The sequence below is a fragment of the Manis pentadactyla genome, chromosome 12, assembly GCF_030020395.1.
Source record: "Manis pentadactyla isolate mManPen7 chromosome 12, mManPen7.hap1, whole genome shotgun sequence".
Classification (NCBI taxonomy): Eukaryota; Metazoa; Chordata; class Mammalia; order Pholidota; family Manidae; genus Manis; species Manis pentadactyla.
Window position 1 is genome coordinate 13588328 of NC_080030.1, and position 21650 is coordinate 13609977.

At 47.7% G+C, this 21650-nt stretch overlaps 2 protein-coding genes across 7 annotated transcripts in view; one reads left to right on the forward strand and one right to left on the reverse strand.

Moving 5' to 3' along the window:
• Nucleotides 1-4: 4 nt before the first annotated feature.
• LOC130679726 (uncharacterized) lies at nucleotides 5-19477 on the reverse strand. The gene is made up of 3 exons (XM_057489163.1): nucleotides 19472-19477; nucleotides 18854-19378; nucleotides 5-496 (listed from the first exon to the last, which is right to left on the reverse strand). The coding sequence occupies exons 1-3, from the start codon at nucleotides 19475-19477 to the stop codon at nucleotides 20-22; spliced, it is 1008 nt and encodes a 335-aa protein (XP_057345146.1). The 3' UTR covers nucleotides 5-19.
• Nucleotides 19478-20706: 1229 nt separating this feature from the next.
• The window catches only part of LOC118921346 (conserved oligomeric Golgi complex subunit 2-like), a 51153-nt gene continuing 50209 nt past the window's right edge, over nucleotides 20707-21650 (forward strand). For 4 of the 6 annotated variants that reach the window (XR_008992860.1, XR_008992861.1, XM_057489430.1 and 1 more), the window contains exon 1: nucleotides 20710-21414. Coding sequence is in view for 2 of the 6 variants with exons in the window: in XM_057489430.1 (XP_057345413.1) it covers nucleotides 21184-21414 (231 nt within the window). In the remaining 4 variants the exon portion in view is untranslated. Of the gene's footprint in view, nucleotides 21415-21650 lie in introns of all 6 variants that reach the window. The other 2 variants (XR_008992862.1, XR_008992863.1) reach the window with 1 other exon arrangement.

The window sequence follows — 21650 nt, forward strand, 5'->3', positions numbered from 1 at the left end:
CTCTGTGAGTAGGTGACGCTCAGGAGCCTTCCCGTGACAGGGACCCCCCGGGTGCTGGTGATGGACAGGACCCTCCGCACAGGGCCCGGAGCCCAGAGGGCAGTGGGGACGGGGTGGAAGCAGGATAATGGGGGGAACCCGGGATAACCTGCCTCTTCTGATCACCCGTGTGTGGCCCTGTAGCTGCTGTCATCGGGCCCGCGGCCCTGCTGGTGTCCTGGCTGCATGTGGAGGAGAGCTGCTTCCCCTTCGGGCAGGCGGCCCCTGGCGCCCCAGGACCCCAGTCTGTTTGCTGCTCCTCCTCCTCCCGCTGCTCATCCTGAGCCTCTGCTGGGGCAGCTGCTCTGGCACCTCCTCCGTCGGCCGACTTCGGCATCTCCCCGGGCTGCCGCTGCCTCCTCAAGGGCCTGTACGTAGCCCCTGCCAACCTGGCCGCCTTCGTGCTGTGTCCTACCCTCTGCTCGTGGCCCGCTGGACAAAGGCGAGCCACCTCACCCTGTGGAGGGATTTCCCCTTTTAGTAGGTGGCCTCCTGCCATGACACCAACTGCTGCCTGGGTGCCATCAGCCACTGAGTCGTAGCCACAACGGTCCAGGAAGAGCTGGGGCCCGTCCTCACCATGGCCAGCCTTTCCCAGGATGGACACAGAGACGGCGCAGTGCTGCATGGGACCACCGCCCCCTGGGTGCCCAGCGGAGGCATCCGAGGCTGCAGGGCTGGCCGGCTGACGCAGGGTCCCAGGACATGCTCCCAGCGGAGCCCCTGTGCAACTCCCTCCCCTCATCCCTGAGAAATAGCCTACCCAGGCACAGTGTGGTCTGGGTGTTGTGTCTGAGGTTAATGGTTCCTGGGGGTTGGGGTCATCCCTATGCAGAATGTAATAAATGATGAACGGATTGCCACCACACTGCTCTTTCTTCTCAAAGCTCTGCCCCTCCTGCAGACATCGTGTGCCCCAGCCCACCGCACCCGCAGCCCTCAAACTCTATGACGCAGGGGGGCCCTGACCTCCGCCAGGTTGTCCTCCATCCTCTGTCCTCCCCCCGTAAGGTGCTAAGGAAGAGCGGGACGCTCTATCCCCCAGGCTGGCACACCTTGGCAACACTGGAGAGGGCTGTTGAAACAGAAACTGGACCTTCCTTCCTGACCCCTACAGGTTATGATCAGACACCAAAATCTACTGAATAGATGCCCCGGGGTGTCTCTTCACGTCTTGAACACCACTGCAGATGTCATAACCCAAGTAGATCCCAGGGCTGCAGGGCACCAGTCTAGCACTGTCCCATTTAATGACACACAGCTGTCCCACACATTCCAAGAAATTCATTTTCAAAAAATGTTGAACTTGGTCTCAAAGCACCTCCAAGATGTGCACTCCTTCCTTTGGGGGCCTTTCTCTGAGCCCAATTTCTCCACGCTTCACACCTCAGAGCACCCACCAAAGCTCCCAGGTCTCCAGTCCTCCCCCATGGTGCCCCTCAGCCAGCCATCCCCAGGCCAGGCTGGTGTGAGGCCCCTGGTATCCCGCTCCTGGCTCCTGGCTGAGTGGCCTGACGTCTGTGACAAAAGGCTGGGGAGGCCGAGCGGAGGCACTTGGCTGTGGTTCTCCCCATAACGCTTCCCCAGGGCTCTCAGGATGTGTTCTCCCTCCCTGGATGGGAGGCCTGGCCTGCAGCGGAGCTGCAGGAGCAGCACAAACACCCCCTTGGGGGGCTCCAGGCTGGAGACAGTCTCCAGGCCTTATGCTGCAGGTAGAGCCCCAGACTGGGGACTGGAGAAGCGGAGGTGGGCCCTTGTGACAGCCTCAGGTGACCGTGTGACAGGAGGTAAAATCAGGCCACCCTCCTCTTCCTGGCCTTGCCCACAGCACCCTCAGAGCTATGTGCCTGCACGATGGTCCCAGGGATGACCTCAGGCTCCCCAGCCACGTAGGGAAGGAGGTTTGGGCAGAAGGAGGGCAGATGGGCCTCTGGCAGGGCGGTGGCCCAGGTCAGACCTGTCTTCCTGCACGGCCCACCAGCCTCAACCCTAGAGAGATGAACTTCTGGGCCCAGAAACAATGCAGTAGCCCTGGGACTGCTGGGTGGTCACTGTGGTCAGCAGTCCGTCCTGCCCCGGTGTGTGCAGGTGCCCAGAGCATGCCAGGCCCTGGACTGCTGCTGCTGGGACACCAGGCTCACACGGCTGCGTGGCCACCCTGACTGTGGGCTGCAATGCACCTGCCCACCCGATGTGTGCTGTGGAGATGGCACGGCCCTCTGGCACCAGGTGCATGGCTCTGCACCCAGGCATGGGGCTCTGGTGACTACCCGTCTTCGGGCTCCTCAGAGAAGCTAATGCTGGGTTTCTTGTTCATGGAGTTGAAGAACGAACTTCAGAAACACTAAAGGTAGGAGAGCAAGTGCGAGGCTTTTATTTAGAGATGAAGCAGGCAGGCAGAGCTCCTGGCTTGCACCTGCCCGGAGGGCTCAAGACAGCCCTGGGTTTCTGCGTCGTCTAGGGAATTTACAGGTGGTTGAGAGACAAAGGGTAGGGATGCAGACCGGCTAAATGGCCCTCAAATGCTTATTTTTGAAGAGACACTTAATTTCTTATCAGTCTTCCAGATTATTTTGCAGAGTTAACACAAGAAATTTACTGCTCTGATTCTTTCCCAGAACAGCAGCTTCTTGGTTTGCGAGCATGTCAATCAAGACTGCCTGTCCTGCTCCCAAGGTGGGCTGAGTCATTGTCCGCTATGTTAAGAAACCCATTTTTTGACTTCTTGGGTTTTAAAATGCAATCTTATCTTGAAGATGGCATCTTTCCTGTTTTTACTATGTTGTTTGTGACTGGGCTCACTTGCCATTATTACTTGTCTAGGATGCAAATCGTTTGATTAGGGCTAGAGGAAGAAAAGCAGCATCTGGGTAAAGTTAAAGAAACTAAGCTGGGCCTTTTAGCAGGCTAAAGTAAATTTTACAATAGTGTCATTTAACTGACACAATGAAGACATGGGCTATGCTGAAGTATTTTCCTATCTGGGGGCTATTCAAACATTTCAGGCCAAGTTACACCTGGGCTTTTAGTTTTCATCAATCTCTCAGAAGAATGCTTATATTACTCTAGAGAATTAATGTGACTGACTTTGCTTAATTGTTTAATATGGAGTTTCAGTAGTGGTTTTATTCCGGAGGCCCTCACCCTGCTCTGTCTGCACCCACGGTCCCTGCCTCACTAGCACTGAGGCTCCATGGCTTCCCTCCCCAGCTGCTGCCATTCTCTCCTTGTTCTTCCTCCAGGCTTCCCTTCTGCACTCGCCAAGCTCTGTGTTCCCATGCTTGGGGCACCCCTCTCCCCCTGCCCTCCCAGCGGACTCCTTCCCCCATCCCTCCCCTGGCCTGGGACTCCTGCTGGGAGGGCGTCGTTGTGTCTTTTCCTCCGTTCTTGTCCCTGCCGCAACCAAGAATTGAAGGGCAGGAACACACTAGTGTGGGCTACCTCAGAGAGAGGCACACTGAAAGGTTGGCAGTTCCCCCTTTTAAGGATTTCTCAGGCATGTGACAAATGGCTAGGGGTGTAGACTTGTTAAGTGGTCTCATGATGTTTTTCTTTGATGAGACATGAAGTTTCTTATCAGTCCTCTGGGTAATTCTGCAAAATTAGCTTAGCACAAGAAATGCCCTGCTTGGATGCATGGGGAGCATATCAATTAAGACTGCCTTCTTTACCTCTAAGGTGGGCTGAGTTATTGTATGTTCGCTAAAGAGTATGTTAAGTGTGGATAAAATGGAAGTTCCTGTGTCCAGGATTCTCCCCTGGGCCTAGTCGGCTAGCTCACTACACGTGTTTGGGTAATATGTTGCTATTGAATCTATAGAAAGAGCTCCCACCCAGTGCTCTGGGTGACACAGTGACACGGCTGCGAGGCTGCAGGAGAGCAGAGCAGAGGCTGGAGTGGTGGCAGCGCTGAGGTCAGAGCCCCAGAGGACTTGCTGCATGCAGACTCGCTCTGATTGGATGAGATGTTAGTGATTGACCTGCCACTGTGGAAATAAAGTTGGGTATAACCCTTTCACCCCAAGAACATTTTACTGTCATTTCTTTGGTCACATTGAATCCATAGTGAACTTGCCCAGGGTTGAAACCCACTGGCAGGACATTAAAAATCTTACTTCTTAACTTCCTGGGTTTTAAAATGCAATCTTAGCTTTAAGCTAGAATCTTTCTTGTCTTTACTATGTGCTGTTTATGGCTGGGCTAGCTTGCTACGTTAACTGTCCAGACCGCAAATTACTTGATTACGGGATGAAGGAGGAAAAACAGCATATAGGTAAAGTTAAAAAAATAAGCTGGGCCTTTTAGCATGCTAAAGTAAATCTTACACATGATTACAAACAATTAGCATAATAAAAACACGGACTATTTTCCTTCACCTGGGGAATATTAACTGATCTCACTGTGCATAATGCTTAACACAGAGTTCTGATAGGGGCTTTCCTTCCATGTAGTCACACTGCTCTGACTGTAATTATCCTGCCTTGCTTTTTCCAGAGGCCCTCACACTCACCCTATTGTGTCTAAGCCGAGGGTCCCTGTCTCAAGCTGAGCCTGGGCAGCGACGCAGCCATGGGAGGAGGAGACTTTGCTCGGAGATGGTGAAGATTCAGGCCTCTGCAGAGTCGGGGGGGGGGGGCGGGGTGAGGATCTGCGCCTCACCTCTGTTGGCCCCCAAGTTCTCTCCTGATGGCCCCTCTGCGACTGTGCCTGTCTTAGGTTGTTCCTCCCTTGAGGAATCTTACCCGTCTCTGGCTAGCCAGCCATCCTCCGGGGCCAATCAGGGCGAAGTGAGGCATGTGGGTGAGAGAGAGGCGGCATCGGTTTTCTGTCTCCTTGGCTGTTTCTGCCTCCGCGGCCTCCGTGCCCAGTACCTGCTTTAGGGATCCCTTGCCAGCCGGCACGGTCCCAGCTCAGGTAATATATTTTGAGGAACTCAGGCCATTTTTTATAACGTAAGATACTTCTTCCAAAACAGCACAGTAGTGAAGTTTCAGAAAAAATCTGGTTTGAGAAGGAAGGAGAAAGATCACAGAACCAGAAAACAGGAAAAAAGGTGAAAAGACTGGAAAAACCTCAGGGCAAAACGCTGGGCATAGCTGGGAGCTCTCCCCTCCTTCTCTCTTTAACTGAAGTTGTAGGTGATGTTGGGTGCCGAAGGAGGCAGACTTCTGAGGCGGGGGGGTTTTCACCCTCATTTTGGGAGCTGACCGCTGTGTGATGACGTTTGACCAGCTGTGTGGGGAGCCAGCGAGGACCTGTAACAGACACGACCTCGCCCCCAGATAAGCACCGCTGCTGGCATCTAGTTCTTTACCAGTTTAGGAATAAGAAACTGTAAATGACAAAAGACTTGCAATTTACAGTGGTTAAAGAGCTGAGGAGAACTTACAATAAGGCAGTGGATATAAGGATATTTGGAAATATCTGTAATGTAAAACACTGAATAAAGTTTAGCATTATTCCTTTGACAGTGCTTTCCAGGTAATTACAGCTGAGATAAATGTAAGCCAAATTGGCCAAATTTTCCCTAATGAGGAGAAAAAATTCCTCTGGCATGTTCCAGGAGGCCTCTGGAAAATAACAAGAGTTACTCAGAGGTAAGAGCACCGTTCTGAATTTGGTGTTGGTGAGACAAGGGACCGTGGGGTTAGGCAGAGTAGGGTGAGGGCCTCCGGAGAAAAAGCAGAGCAAGATCATTACAGTCAGAACAATGTAACAATGTGCATAGAAGTCCCTAGCGAAACTCTGTGATAAGCATTACGCGGTCAGTCACACTAACTCTCTAGGGTAAAGATACCAGAGTAGGAATATAGACATTCTTCAGTGAAATCAGTTCAAGCTCAAAAGGCCAGGAGCAACTCGGCCTGGAATGTCTGAGTGTTCTGCAGATGAAGAAGAGTATCTCAGCATAACCTGTGACTTCTTTGTATCAGTTAGACCATGACACTGTAAAATTTACCTTAGCTTGCAAAAAGGCCCAGCTTATTTGTAACTGTACCTATATGCTGTGTTTCCTTCTCTGATCCTAACCAAGTAATCCGCAACCTGAGCAAAAGATTCATTTAGTAAACAAGCCAGGCTGTAAACATCTCAAAAAGTTAAGAAGTAAGATTCTTAACACACTTTAGCAAACAGGGAACAATCCAGCCCACCTTGCGGGCAGGGCACGTGGTCTTAATTGACATGCTCCCAGAGGGACACTGCTATCCTGAGAAAGAATCACAGCAGCAAATTTCTTCTGTTACTCATCAGAAATGAGCATTCTGGGACCACTCAACAAGTCTGCACCCCTAGCCCTTTACCCCCATTCCTGAAAATCCTCAACTGCGCATACATCCCCTAGACAATGAGCCAACCACGGACTCTCGTGTCCCCCTCCTGGCGTGAGCTAGGAGCTCTCTGTCCAGTCACTTTAACTCTAAATTAAAGCCTCTAACCTTGCTCTCCTACCTTGAGTGTTTGCGAAGTTCATTCTTTGGCTCAGTGAACAAGAACCCCGGCACCAAAGGCACCACGAAAAGGCAGGGACTCATCCTCACTACCCCGCCAGACCTGGTCAAAAATTAGATATAGAGCAAAGAAAACTGAGTATGATTACAGTGCTTTCTTAGTACGCAGAACTAACGACCGCAGGAGGCTCGCACTCCCGTGAAAAGCCCGCCAACTGAATCACACCCAGTAAAATAATGAATACCCTCTGTGTGTTCCAGTTGTACTCTTCCTGTCTTCCTCCACCTCTAGTGGAAAGAGCCAAAGCGTGTATTCCCCTATCAGAGGAAACAAAGCAGGAAATTCCACCTAAACTGGAGAATTCAAATCCCCAGGCACAGCCAAGCACGATGTCAAAGGTCACACCCCACATTTGGCCAAACAAAAATACTGTTACTCTATTTGTAGCCCAAATGAGTAACTGTAAAATCCAACAGCTACAAGCCGATGGAAGGTGGAAGGGGCATAAAATCCCAGTGTTTACGCCGACACAGGCACACAGTCCTAGTGCCATTCCAGTTCGTCTGCACAATAAACATGCTCTAACACGTCACTACGCTCCTGTCAGCGGCCTGGGCGGCGATGTAAGTGGCGCGGCCCAGCTGGCTGCTAACTCGCTTCAGGCCAGAGTAACAGAATAGCAGCCCGTGGGAACAGGGACACCTCACCGGGAGAGGGGAGCTTTTGTGCAAAAGGCAGGTCACAGATGTGAAAGTTTGCTTCATAAAATTCAATGTCATTTTTTAAAGTGAGTCCCTGAAAGTCCCAGCAAGCCACCCAGAAACAAGCTTAGTAAGGGCCCATGACCCGGGGGTGGTGGTGGGGGGGGTGGTGTCCCCATTTCCAATCCCAGCGTGCATTCACACAGTTAAGGGGCACAAAGAACTCAGGGCAGGAACCTGCGGGTGCATTTCCTTAGATTCTGAAATGCTGTCACACTTCATTTTCTCTCTCAGATTTCATTACTCCTCCTCCCAGACCTCTCGGAATACTTATTTGAAACACAAATGGGGGCGGGCAGTGTGAACGAGGCCTAACTTGGGGCTCCGAATGGCCAATTGCACAAGAATCGACCTCAGCTATGGCTAGCCTAAGGACCAAAGCCATCAAGGGCTTGTCTTTGTTTAAAGTATCTCCATAATTTCATCACAAAAGAAGGAAGTAGGATTTTTGGATGAATACAGTCAGCATCTGACAGAACCCAAGAACATGTCCTCTATTCAGGAGAATCACATGGCACAATAACCATACGTCTCAGATTTTTTTCCTTAGAACTACAACTTAGAAAGCATGCAAGCTAATGGCAATGAATTCTGAAGCTGACTGACTTCCAACAGGCACCCTCCCGTGGCTTAAGCGGAAAAAAGCATTCAGCGTTAAGGCGGCGTCATCCGTATCAATGTAACATTTTCTCCATTTTACTTTCTATCTCCCTTATCCTCCACCGTTAGCTCAAAATAAACCAGTCACGCTAAGGAATGCATGGCACCAATTTTAATATTCATACTAATTAAGTAGCTTGAAGCTCAACTAAGATGAACAGATGAAGAATATCTACTTCAGAGCTAGATGCCACTGTGAAAAATTCAGACGAGAAAGATCATGAGAGGGGGCAGTCTCTAAAACGGAGGTGACAGGTGGTGCGGGGACCAGCGCTCTAACAGGAGACACCCCCCAACAAACACTACAGTGCGGGCACGGGAATTCTCACAGCTTGTGATAACCATGCTTTAAAGCTTTTGTTTTTAATAATCCAAATTCTGCTTTCTTTTTATTTATTTTTTTAAACTATGTTCTCAGTATAACTGATTATCAAAGGCATCAAAATGACATGCACAGAAATAGAAAGCACCTTAGAGGAACATTCCAGGAACACTGGAATATCATCCACAAGACCACTACAAAGCAGTGTGGTCCCAGCTGAGAAGTGTCCACTCAGAGCCAAGAGAGGCTGTAAGTCACACCAAAACATGCCTAATTACTGGACTTTTTAACCCTAATACATGTTCTTAGCATTAAGTTTTTTCATTGCCCCAAATACCTCAGACAAGAACAAAAACAGCAATAAAAACCTTTGGTGACATCTTCTACAACATAAAGCCATGAAATACCGTATTTAAAATCAGCCCTATGCCATAACCTGAAAGCCTGCGTGTTAACAAAAATACATATAATAAATATAAATTTAGACCCCGCATAATTGATTGTTTCCTGAATTCTAAAGGATTCAAGAAACCATTTCAGGGGGGAGCCTAGTAAACATAATGTTCTTCATGTAATTGTAGATTAATGATAACAAAATAAAAATGAATGGAAGGGAGGGAGGGAGGGAAGGAGGGAAGGAAGGAAGGAAGGAAGGAAGGAGGGAGGGAGGGAAGGAGGGAAGGAAGGAAGGGAGAGAGGGAGGGAGGGAGGAGGGGGAGGGAAGGAAGGAGAGAGGGAGGGAGGGAAGGAAGGAGAGAGGGAGGGAGGGAAGGAAGGAAGGAAGGGAGGGAGGGAGGGAGGGAGGGAGGGAGGGAGGAAGGAAGGAAGGAAGGAAGGAAGGAAGGAAGGAAGGAAGGAAGGAAGGAAGGAAGGAAGGAAGGAAGGAAGGAAGGGTATCAGAGTTAATACCATTACCTTGGTGGTAAGATACAGCTAAATTTTACATAGTGCTCCACTTATTGTTATAAGGCCACAGATTAACTGGTGAATAGCCTTAGTTTCTTCACTTCTAAAATAGGGAAGGATAACAGAGCCAACCTCATAGTATATAATTTAACATGATTGGCACAATTCCCATTGCACAGCAAATACGCAATAAGTATTACCATGTATCTATTATAAGTGCTTCCTATCAAACATGAACTCACGAAGGTAAGTTTTTGATGGAGATTATAGGGCCAACCTTAGATAGGCTGGTGAAGACCAGACTCTATTCAATACCCTGGAGATGTTACTTTTGCAAAGGCAATGTGCTATAAAGAATTTTTTTCCTTCTCTTTATTTTTCCAGTCAGCTCACACAATACACTTATTGTTACTGAGAGCCACCAGTAGGGAAGCTCACTGTAATTAAAAGATTGATCTTCTGGAAACAATGCTTAATAACAGGCACAAAAAAGTGTGAGTAATTCTGCATTTTAAACACTGTCCTCAAGTTAATTTAACCTGAGCTCTTTGTGAATCACCTAGAAAGTCTAGAATCAGTATGTACAGGCTGAAATCAATGGACCAGAGAGAAGAGGAGACAAACTCCAACTGGCCACTTCATTGAGATCAGGGGAGCCTTGTGAAAAAAAAAAACCAGGTGAACACACATTTTATATGCTCCAGATGCTAACAGTTCAGATTTGCAATGGCAATTTTTTGTATTTTGTGTGTTCTCTAAAGGAAAAATCTATCTTTATGCATATATGTACATGTATTTATGTGTGTGCTGCAGGTATAGTGGGAAAAACACTTGGTATATTGAAAATACAAAAAATAAAAGTGGTTCTGAGCAAAAAAAAAAAAAAAAAAAAAACTCAACAAACTATTAGCACACCAAATTCAAAAATACATCAAGAGGATCTACCATGACCAAGTGGGATTCATCTCAGTGATGCAAGGATAGTAAAACATTTGAAAATCCATCAACATCATCCAGCACATGAACAAAAAGGAGGACAAAAACCACACGATCACGTCCACAGATGCTGAAAAAAAATTTGACAAAATTCAACATCCACTCATGATAAAAACTCTCAACAAAATGAGTATGCAGGGCAAGTACCTCAACATAATAAAGGCCATATATGACAAGCCCACAGCCAACATCATACTTAACAGCAAGAAGCTGAAAGCTCTTCCTCTGAGATCGGGAACAAGACAGGGATGCCCACTCTCCCGACTGTTATTCAACATAGTACTGGAGGTCCTAGCCACGGCAATCGGTCAAAACAAAGAAATACAAGGCATCCAGATCGGTAAAGAACAAGTCAAACCGTCACTATTTGTAGATGACATGATATTGTACATAGAAAAACCCTAAAGACCCCACTCCAAAACTACTAGAACTGGTATCTGAATTCAGCAGAGTTGCAGGATACACAATTAATACACAGAAACCTGCTGCTTTCCTATACACTAACGATGAAGTAGCAGAAAGAGAAATCAGGAAAACAATTCCATTCACAACTGCATCAACAAGAATAAAAATACCTAGGAATAAACCTAACCAAGGAACTGAAAGACCTACCATACCCTGAAAATACAAGATACTCTTAACAGAAATTAAAGAGGACACTAACAAATGGAAACTCATCCATGCTCCTGGCTAGGAGGAATTAGTATTATCAAAATGCCCATCCTGCCTAAAGCAATCTACAGATTCAATGCAATCCCCATCAAAATACCAACAGCATTCTTCAACGAACCGGACACATTTTTATTAGATAAAAAGTACGGGATTTCGTCAGGAATAAGAGCGAAGCATGGATCTCCTACCTTGCGGTGCTGAGCATCGGGGTCCGTGGCACTGACGAAGTTAGAGGCACACATCGAGCGAGTAAAGGAAGTAAAGAGCACCCTTGCCTCACCCAGAGGCTGGGGCGGCCTGGAGAAGCAGGCTGGAAGACAGACAGACAGAAAGAGAGACACTCCTCATGGATACCCAGTCGGGCTGTCAGGGTCTGACTGCAGACACACGGGACTTTGAGAAGCCACTGAAGCGCAGCCTCAGCCTAGACTCTCGCATGTGACCACGGCCTTCCTCAGTCCATCGCATCCAGGGAGATGCCTCTGAAGGGGAATCCTGGCCTCCACTCAGGTGACTTTCCCGGCTCCCAAGGGAGATGGGGGATCCACTGAGGGAGACGCAGGGGAACCTGGCGCTCGAGACTTTGAGATCGGCAGCCGGGCTAGTCCCATTTAAGTGGCTGACGAGCGCCCGATGTTGTGTGCCATAGACGGCTTCCTTCTATAAGGACAGTGAAAGAAAAGGGAGGCTCGGATGCCTATACTCACCTCCGAAGTTATCCCAGACGAGCCCCCCAAAATGATGCAGCTTCTCACACCACAAGGGTATGAAACTAGAAATAATTTACGCAAATAAAACGAAAAAGCCCACCACCGCATGGAGGCTTAACAACATGCTCCTGAATAACCAACGGATCAATGACTGAATAAAAACAGAGATCCAGCAATATATGGAGACAAATGACAGCAAGAACTGAACAATGTAAAATCCATGGGACAGAGAAAAGGCGGTGCTAAGAGGGAAGTACACTGCAATACAGGCTTACCTCGGGAGAGAAGAACAATCCCATATGAACAGTCTAAACTCACAACTACCACAACTAGAAAAAGAACAAATGAGGCCCAAAGTCAGCAGGAGGAGGAACGTAATAAAGATTGGAGCAGAAATAAATAAAACCGAGAAGAATGAAACAATACAAAGAATCGATGAGAGCAGGAGATGATTCTTCAAGAAAAGAAACAAAATGGATAAACCCCTAGCCAGACTAATCAAGAAAAAAAGAGAGCCTGCACACATAAACAGAATCAGATATGAGAAAGGAAAAATCACTTCAGAAACCACAGAAATACAAAGAATATGAGAGAATACTATGAAAAATTATATGCTAAGACACTGGATAACCTACAGGAAATGGACAACTTTCTAGAAAAATGCAACCCTCCAAGGCTAACCCAGAAAGAACAGAAAATCTGCACAGACCAATTACTAGCAACAAAATTAAACTGGTCATCAAAAAACTACCTAAGAACACAACACCTGAACCATATGGCTGCACCGCTGACTTTAATCAAACATATAGTGAAGATCTAATAGTCATCCTCCTTAAACTTTTCCAAAAAGAAGAAGAAAAAGGAATACTTCCAAACTCATTCTACGAGGCCAGCATCACCTTAATACCAAAACCAGTCAAAGACACCACAAAAAAAGAAAATTACAGACCAATATCGCTGACAAACATACATGCAAAAATACTCAACAATCCACTTCTAGGAATTTACCCTAAGAATGCAGCAGCCCAGTTTTTTTCCCTCCAGTGAGTAGGGAAGCTCAATGTAATTAAAAGATTGATCTTCTGGAAACATGCACCCCTATGTCTATCGCAGCACTATTTACAATAGCCAAGAAATGGAAGCAACCTAAGTGTCCATCAGTAGATGAATGGATAAAGAAGATGTGCTACATATACACAATGGAATATTATTCAGCCATAAGAAGAAAACAAATCCTACCATTTGCAACAACATGGATGGAGCTAGACGGTATTATGCTCAGTGAAATAAGCCAGGCAGAGAAATACAAGTACCAAATGATTTCACTCATATATGGAGCATAAGAACAAAGAAAAACTGAAGGAACAAGAAAGCAGCAGAATCACAGAACCCAAAAATGGACTAACAGTTACCAAAGGAAAATGGACTGGGGAGGATGGGTGGGAAGGGAGGGATAAGGGGGAAAAAGAAAGGGGGCGTTACGATTAGCATGTATAATGTGTGGGGGGCATGGGGAGGGCTGTGCAACACAGAGAAGACAAGTAGTGAGTCTACAACATCTTACTACGCTGATGGACAGTGACTGTAATGGGGTTTGTCGGGGGGACTTGGTGAAGGGGGGAGCCTAGTAAATATAATGTTCTTCATGTAATTGTAGAGGGAGGGAAGGAGGAAGGAAAGGAAGGAAGAAGAGGAAAGGGAGGAAAGGGAGGGAGGGAGGGAGGGAGGGAAGGAGGGAAGCAAGGAAGGAAGGAAGGAAGGAAGGAAGAGCATCAGAGTTAATACCATTACCTTTGTGGTAAGACAGAGCTAAATTTAACATAGTGCTCCACTTACTGTTATAAGGCCACAGATTAACTGTTGAATAGCCTTAGTTTCTTCACTTCTAAAATAGGGAAGGATAACAGAGCCAACATATAGTATATAATTTAACATGATTAGCACAATTCCCATTGCACAGCAAATACACAATAAGTATCAGCATGTATCTATTATAAGTTCTTCCTATCAAACATGAACTCACGAAGGTAAGTTTTTGATGGAGATTATAGGACCAACCTTAGATAGGCTGGTGAAGACCAGACTCTTACTCAATGCCCCAGAGATGTTACTTTTGCAAAGGCAACGTGCTACAAAGAATTTTCTTCCTTCTCTTTATTTTTCCAGTCAGCTCACACAATACACTTCTTTTTACTGAGAGCCACCAGTAGGGAAGCTCACTGTAATTAAAAGATTGATCTTCTGGAAACAATGCTTAATAACAGGCACAAAAAAGTGTGAGTAATTCTGCATTTTAAACACTGTCCTCAAGTTAATTTAACCTGAGCTCTTTGTGAATCACCTAGAAAGTCTAGAATCAGTATGTACAGGCTGAAATCAATGGACCAGAGAGAAGAGGAGACAAACTCCAACTGGCCACTTCATTGAGATCAGGGGAGCCTTGTGAAAAAAAAAAACCAGGTGAACACACATTTTATATGCTCCAGATGCTAACAGTTCAGATTTGCAATGGCAATTTTTTGTATTTTGTGTGTTCTCTAAAGGAAAAATCTATCTTTATGCATATATGTACATGTATTTATGTGTGTGCTGCAGGTATAGTGGGAAAAACACTTGGTATATTGAAAATACAAAAAATAAAAGTGGTTCTGAGCAAAAAAAAAAAAAAAAAAAAAACTCAACAAACTATTAGCACACCAAATTCAAAAATACATCAAGAGGATCTACCATGACCAAGTGGGATTCATCTCAGTGATGCAAGGATAGTAAAACATTTGAAAATCCATCAACATCATCCAGCACATGAACAAAAAGGAGGACGAAAACCACATGATCACGTCCACAGATGCTGAAAAAACATTTGACAAAATTCAACATCCATTCATGATAAAAACTCTCAACAAAATGGGTATACAGGGCAAGTACCTCAACATAATAAAGGCCATATATGACAAGCCCACAGCCAACATCATACTTAACAGCAAGAAGCTGAAAGCTTTTCCTCTGAGATCGGGAACAAGACAGGGATGCCCATTCTCCCCACTGTTATTCAACATAGTACTGGAGGTCCTAGCCACGGCAATCAGACAAAACAAAGAAATACAAGGCATCCAGATAGGTAAAAAACAAGTCAAACTGTCACTATTTGCAGATGACATGATATTGTAAATAAAAAACCCTGAAGACCCCACACCAAATCTACTACAACTAATATCTGAATTCAGCATAGTTGCAGGATACAAAATTAATACACAGAAATCTGTTGCTTTCCTAGACACTAATGATGAACTAGCAGAAAGAGAAATCAGGAAAATAATTCCATTCACAATTGCATCAACAAGAATAAAATACCTAGGAATAAACCTAACCAAGGAAGTGAAAGACCTACTATACCCTGAAAAGTACAAGACACTCTTAAGAGAAATTAAAGAGAACACTGACAAATGGAAACTCATCATATGCTCTTGGCTAGGAAGAATTAATATTGTCAAAATGGCCATCCTGCCTGAAGCAATCTACAGATTCAATGCAATCCCTATCAAAATACCAACAGCATTCTTCGACGAACTGGGACAAATAGTTTAAAATTCATATGGAACCACAAAAAACCCCGAATAGCCAAAGCAATCCTGAGAAGGAAGAACAAAGAGGGGGGATCTCGCTCCCCAACTTCAAGCTCTACTACAAAGCCACAGTAATCAAGACAATTTGGTACTGGCAGAAAAACAGACCCACAGAACAGTGGAACACAGTAGGTCCAGGTATTAACCCAAACATACGTGGTCAATTAATATACAATGAAGGAACTATGGACACACAATGGGGAAATGACAGCCTCCTGAACAGCTGATGTTGGCAAAAATGAAGAGCTACATATAGGAGAATGAAACTGGATGATTGTCTAAGCCCATGCACAAAAGTAAATTCGAAATGGATCAAACACCTGAATATAAGTCATGAAACCATAAAACTTTTAGGAAAAAACATAGGCAAAAATCTCTTGGACATAAATATGAGTAACTTCTTCATGAACCAATCTTCCCGGGCAAGGGACACAAAAGCTAAAATGAATAAGTGGGACCATATCAAGCTGAAAAGCTTCTGTACAGCCAAGGACACCATCAATAGAACAAAAAGGCATTCTACAGTGTGGGAGAATATATTCATAAGTGACAGATCCTATAAAGGGTTGACATCCAAAATATATAAAGAGCTCATGCACCTCAACAAACAAAAAGCAAACAATCCAATTAAAAAATGGGAAGAGGAGCTGAACAGACACTTCCCCAAAGAAGAAATTCAGATGGCCAGCAGGCACATGAAAAGATGCTCCACATAGCTTGTCATCAGAGAAATGCAACTTAAAACCACAAGGAGATATCACCTCACAGTAGGTAAGGATCACCACCATCCAAAAGACAAACAACAAATGTTGCCAGGTTGTGGAGAAAGGGAAACCCTCCAACACTGCTGGTGGGAATGTAAATTAGTTCCACCATTGTGGAAAGCAGTATGGAGGTTCCTCAAAATGCTTAAAATAGAAATATCATTTGACCCAGGAACTCCACTTCTAGGAATTTACCCTAAGAATGCAGCAGCCCAGTTTGAAAAAGACAGATGCACCCCTATGTTTATCGCAGCACTATTTACAATAGCCAAGAAGTGGAAGCAAACTAGGTGTCCATCAGTAGATGAATGGAAAAAGATGTGATACATATACACAATGGAATATTATTCAGCCATAAGAAGAAAACAAATCCTACCATTTGCAACAACATGGATGGCGCTAGAGGGTATTATGCTCAGTGAAATAAGCCAGGAGAAAGACAAGTACCAAATGATATCACTCATCTGTGGAGTTTAAGAACAAAGCAAAAACTGAAGGAACAAAACAGCAGCACAATCACAGAAGCCAAGAATGGACTAACAGTTACCAAAGGGAAAGGGACTGGGGTGATGTATGGGAAGGGAGGGATAAGGGGAAAAAGGGGGGCATTACTATTAGCAGACATGATGTAGGGGGGATACAGGGAGGGCTGTACAACACAGAGAAGACAAGTAGTTATTCGATAGCATCTTACCACGCTGATAGACACTGACTGTAATGGGGTATGTGGGGGGGACTTGTTGATGGGGGGAGTCTAGTAAACACAATTTGCTCATGTAATTGTAGATTAATCATACAAAAATAATAATAATAATAATAATAATAAATTTTAAAAAAAGATTATCATTTAAATTTGAAGGAGGGATTACCCAATTTCCAGTTAAGCAAAAGCTGAGAGAATTTAGCTCCCACCAACCATCTCTACAGCATATTTTACAGGGAGTGCTATAGATGGAAGTGTTCCTAAGGTTAAATAGCTGTCACCAGAGGTAACAAAAATGGATAGACAAAGAGTACAGAATGTGATACCTAATATATAAATAATGAGGAGGAAAAAAAAACAACCTTTAGATTGTGTTCGTAATAGCATACTTAAGTGAGTTAAGTTAGCTTCTTAGATAGTAAGGAAGGGACTCTTTAACCTCTGGTAACCATGAATCTAAAGCCTGCAATGGCAATAAGTACATACCTATAGATAGATAATCACCCAAAATGTAAATGGTCTGAATGCACCAATCAAAAGACATAGACTCACTGAATGGATAAAAAAAACAAGACCCATGTATATACTGTCTACAGGAGATTCGCTTCAAACCCAAACACATACACAGACTAAAAGTGAAGGGATGGAAAAAGATATTTCACGCAACTAACAGAGACAAAAGCAGGGGTTGCAGTACATGTACTGGACAAAATAGACTTTAAAACAAAGTCACAAGAGACAAAGAAGGACATGACATAATGATAAAAGGGTCAATCCAACAACAGGATATAACCATTATAAATATCTATTCCCCCAACACAGGAGCACCTACATATGTGAAACAAATAGAAACAGAATTAAAAGGGGAAATATAATGTAATGCATTCCTTTAGGAGACTTCAACACTCCACTCACTCCAAAGAACAGATGCACCAGAGAGAAAATAAGGAGACAGAGGCATTGTACAACACATTAGTACAGATGGACCTTACAGACATCTACAGAACTCTCCACTCAAAAGCAGGAGGATACTCATTCTTCTCAAGTGCACACGGAACATTTTCAAAAATAGATCATACACTAGGCCACAAAAAGAGCCTCAGTAAATTCAAAAAGATTGAAATTATACCAATCAACATCTCAGATAACAAGGGTATGAAACTAGAAATAAATTACACAAAGATGACGAAAAAGCCTACAATCACATGGAGGCTAAACAACATGCTCCTAAATAACCAATGGATCAATGACCAAATAAAAAGAGATCAAGCAATATATGGAAACAAATGACAACAATAATTCAACAACGCAAAATCTGTGGGACGCAGCAAAGACGGTGTTAAGAGGGAAGTATACTGCAACACAGGTCTACCTAAGGAAAGAACAATTCCGTATGAACAGTCTAAACTCACAATTAACTAGAAAAAGAAGAACAAATGGGGCCTAAAGTCAGCAGAAGGAGCGACATAATAAAGTTTAGAGCAAAAATAAACAAAATTGAGAAAAATAAAACAACAGAATCAATGAAAGCAGGAGCTGGTTCTTCGAGAAAAGAAACAAAATAGATAAACCCCTAGCCAGACTTATCAAGAAAAAAAGAGTCTACGAACATGAACAGAATCAGAAATGAGAAAGGAAAAATCACTACTGACACCACTGAAATATGAAGAATAGAGAATACTATGAAAAGTTATATAGTAATAAACAGGACAACCTAGAAGAAATGGTCAACTTTCCAGGAAAATGCAACCTTCCAAGGGTGACCCAGGAAGAAACAAAAAATCTGAACAGACCAATGACCAGCAAGGAAACGGAACCGGTAATCCCAAGTGACAAGGACGACAGGAGCCTCAGGAAACAGTTGTTAATCCTGGAGGCGCTGCCTCTGGCGGCCTCTCACCCGCCGCCCCGCCGCGGGTCCCAACCGACCGTCGGCTTGCCCGGCCCTCGCCCCCGAGGCCGCCGCCGGAAAATGGCGCACACGGCAAGACGCCCGCCGGCCTCCCCGTCTGCGCGGCCCGGCCCGGTCCCTCCGCCTGCGGACCCGACCCGGGCGGCGGTGGCAGGTCGGCTGCGCGGCCTCAGGCCGGGGCCGGCGAGCCTCCCACCCGCGTCGGCCGCCCTACGGCCCAGCGGGCCACGCGCGTCTCGCCGAACCCCTCGCACGGCCGCCCCCTCACCGGTCCGCCGCGCTCGCAGGCGGAGGCAAGGGTCCACGCGCCCCCTCCAGACCCCGCGGCCACGTACCTTCCGGCCCGCAGAGCCGTCCCTGTCGCCTTCACCCTTGAAGCGGGGCCCGCTCTGGACGCTCCGCAGCAGGTCCGACGGTGGGAGGCTGGAGGCGGCAGAGCTGGACGAGCGCAGGTCCGGCCGGGGCAGCGGCTCCAAGTCCTGGCCGATCGCCGCCCTCCGCCCGGCGAGAGAGAGCCGCGAAGGGCCGAGTGCGGCGCCAGGGCCCAGCCGGCGCGAGACGGCGATCCGAGGCGGGAGGCGAGGTCGGTGCCGCCGGGGCATCCGCGCCGGGAGGAAGGCGCAGCTGAGCACAGCGCGGGTCCACCATCTGGGCTCCGCCGGGTTTGCTGCGCGGATGGCACGGATGGCTGGCCGGAGGCGCCCGAACACGGACGGCGGACCGGAGCACGGAATGAGCCACGGGAGCACCTCCTCCTCGCGGCGCTGCGAACCTACTGACGTCAATGTGGCGGCTGCGGCTCCTGCAGCTACTACGCAGCCGCCGGAGGTAGGCTTTCTGCGCGCGCGCCCAATGGCTACCTGCTCCTCGGAACAGCTCCCTCATTGGCCTCGAGTGCCGTCAGTCGGGGGAGGGCCTGAGCCGGACGCCCCACGTCCATTGGCCACCCCGACCTCCATAAGGGGGCGGGACTGCGCGGGACGCTGCACGCTCAGTGGCCGGGACGGCTGTCAGGCGGGGACTTTCATTTTGTTCAATGTACTTTCTAATTTTTCATGAGATGAAAAATTATTTTATTTTATTGTGGTGTCATTAATACACAGTCCCATGGGCAACAATGTGGTTACTAGATTCCCCCCATTATCAAGCCTCCCCACAAACCCCATTACAGTCATTGTCCATCAGCGTAGTGAGATGCTGTAGAGTCACTACAGGTCGTCTCCGGGTTGTATCCACGACCCCCGTACCCCTCCTGCATTATGTGTGCTGATCCCGATGCCCCTCATTCCCCTTCTCCCTACCCACCCACACTCCCCAGTCCCTTTCCCTTTGGTAACTGTCAGTCCATTCTTGGGTTCTGTGAGTCCGTTGTTGTTTTGTTCCTTCAGTTTTTGCTTTGATCTTATGCTCCACAGATGAGTGAAATCATTTTTGGTACTTGTCTTTCTCCTCCTAGCTTATTTCCCTGAGCATAATACCCTCTAGCTCCGTTCATGTTGTTGCAAATTGTAAGATTCGTTTTCTTTCCTATGGCTGAATATTATTATTTGTGTATATGCACCATCTCTTCTTTATCCATTCATCTACTGATGGACACTTAGGTTGCTTCCATTTCTTGGCTATTGTAAATAACTCACGTGTTATTAAGTTACTTAATTTTCAAGTGACTGGAGATTTTCTAGATATCTTTCTAAAGGAACAAAACAGCTGCAGACTCAAAGAACACAAGCATGGTCTGACAGTTACCAAACGGAGAGGGACTGTGGAGGTGGGTGGGAAGGGAGGGATAAGGGGGAAAAGGGGCATTACGATTAGCACACATAATGTAGCGGGGGGACACGAGAAAGGCAGTAAACACAGAAGACAAGTAATAACTCTAGCATCTTACTGCGCTGATGGACAGTGACTGTAATGGGGTGTGTGGGTAGACTCGATAATGGGGAGAATTGTTGCTCATGTGATTGTGTATTAATGACACCACAATCAGTAAATAAGTAAATAAAAATAACACGTGGGTCATCTCAAGAAAAATTATAAAGTACATTGAACAAAATGATAGTCCCCGCCTGACAGCCCTCGCGGCCAATGAGTGTGCAGCGTCCCGCGCAGTCCCGCCCCCGTGAGAAGGCCTTCCCGGCTAATGACCGTGGGATGACAGGCTCACTCCCTCCCCCGACTGACGGCACTCGAGGCCAATTCGGGAGCGGCTCCGCGGAGCAGGTAGCCATTGGGCGCGCTCGCAGAAAGCGTACCTCCGGCGACTGCGTAGTAGCTGCAGTCGCCGCAGCCTCCATATTGAAGAGTCAGTAGGTTCGCGAGCGCCGCCAGAAGGAGCTGCTCTTGCGGCTCATTCCGGGCTCCGGTCCGCTGTCCTTGTCCGTGCGCCCCCGGCCCTCCGTCCTGTCCGCGCAGCGAGCCCGGCGGAGCCCAGATGGTGGACCCGCGCTGTGCTCGGCTGCGCCTTCCTCCCGGAGCGGAGGCGCCGGCGGCACCGACCTCGCCCGCTGGGCCCCCGGCGCCGCACTCGCCGCTTCGCGGCTCTCCCGCGGCGGGCGGAGGGCGGCGATCGACCCGGACTTAGAGCCGCCGACCATGCCGGACCTGCGCCCGTCCAGCCCTGCCGCCTCCAGCCTGGCGCCGTCGCGCGGCGCGACCAAGAACCCCGATGTGGCCGCGGGCCTGGCTTGGGCCTCGGCAGCCGCCGCGGGACAACCGCGCAGGAGCAGCTCATCGGCCGCAGCGCGTGGGGCCGCCTGTCCCCCGCCGACGGCTTCGCCAAGGCCTCCGAGATCCCGGCCGGGAAGCGGCTCCCGCCGCCGCGGAGGTGCGGCGGAGCGTCCAGAGCGGGCCCCGCTTCAGGGGTGAAGGCGACAGCGACGGCTCTGTGGACCAGAAGGTACGTGGCCGCGGGGACCCCTGCCTCCACCTGCGGGCGCGGTGGAGCCGGTGAGGGGGCGCTCGTGCGAGGGCTCGGCGGGCGGCGCGGGGGCCGCGGGGTCGTGGGGCGGCCGACGCGGGTGCTGGGTCCTCCCTGGGCCCGGCTCGGGGCTGCTCCGCCGCCCTGCCGCCGCCGCCGCCCGGGACGGGGCCCCAGGCGGAGGGGCCGGGAGCCGCGCAGGCGGGGAGTCCGGC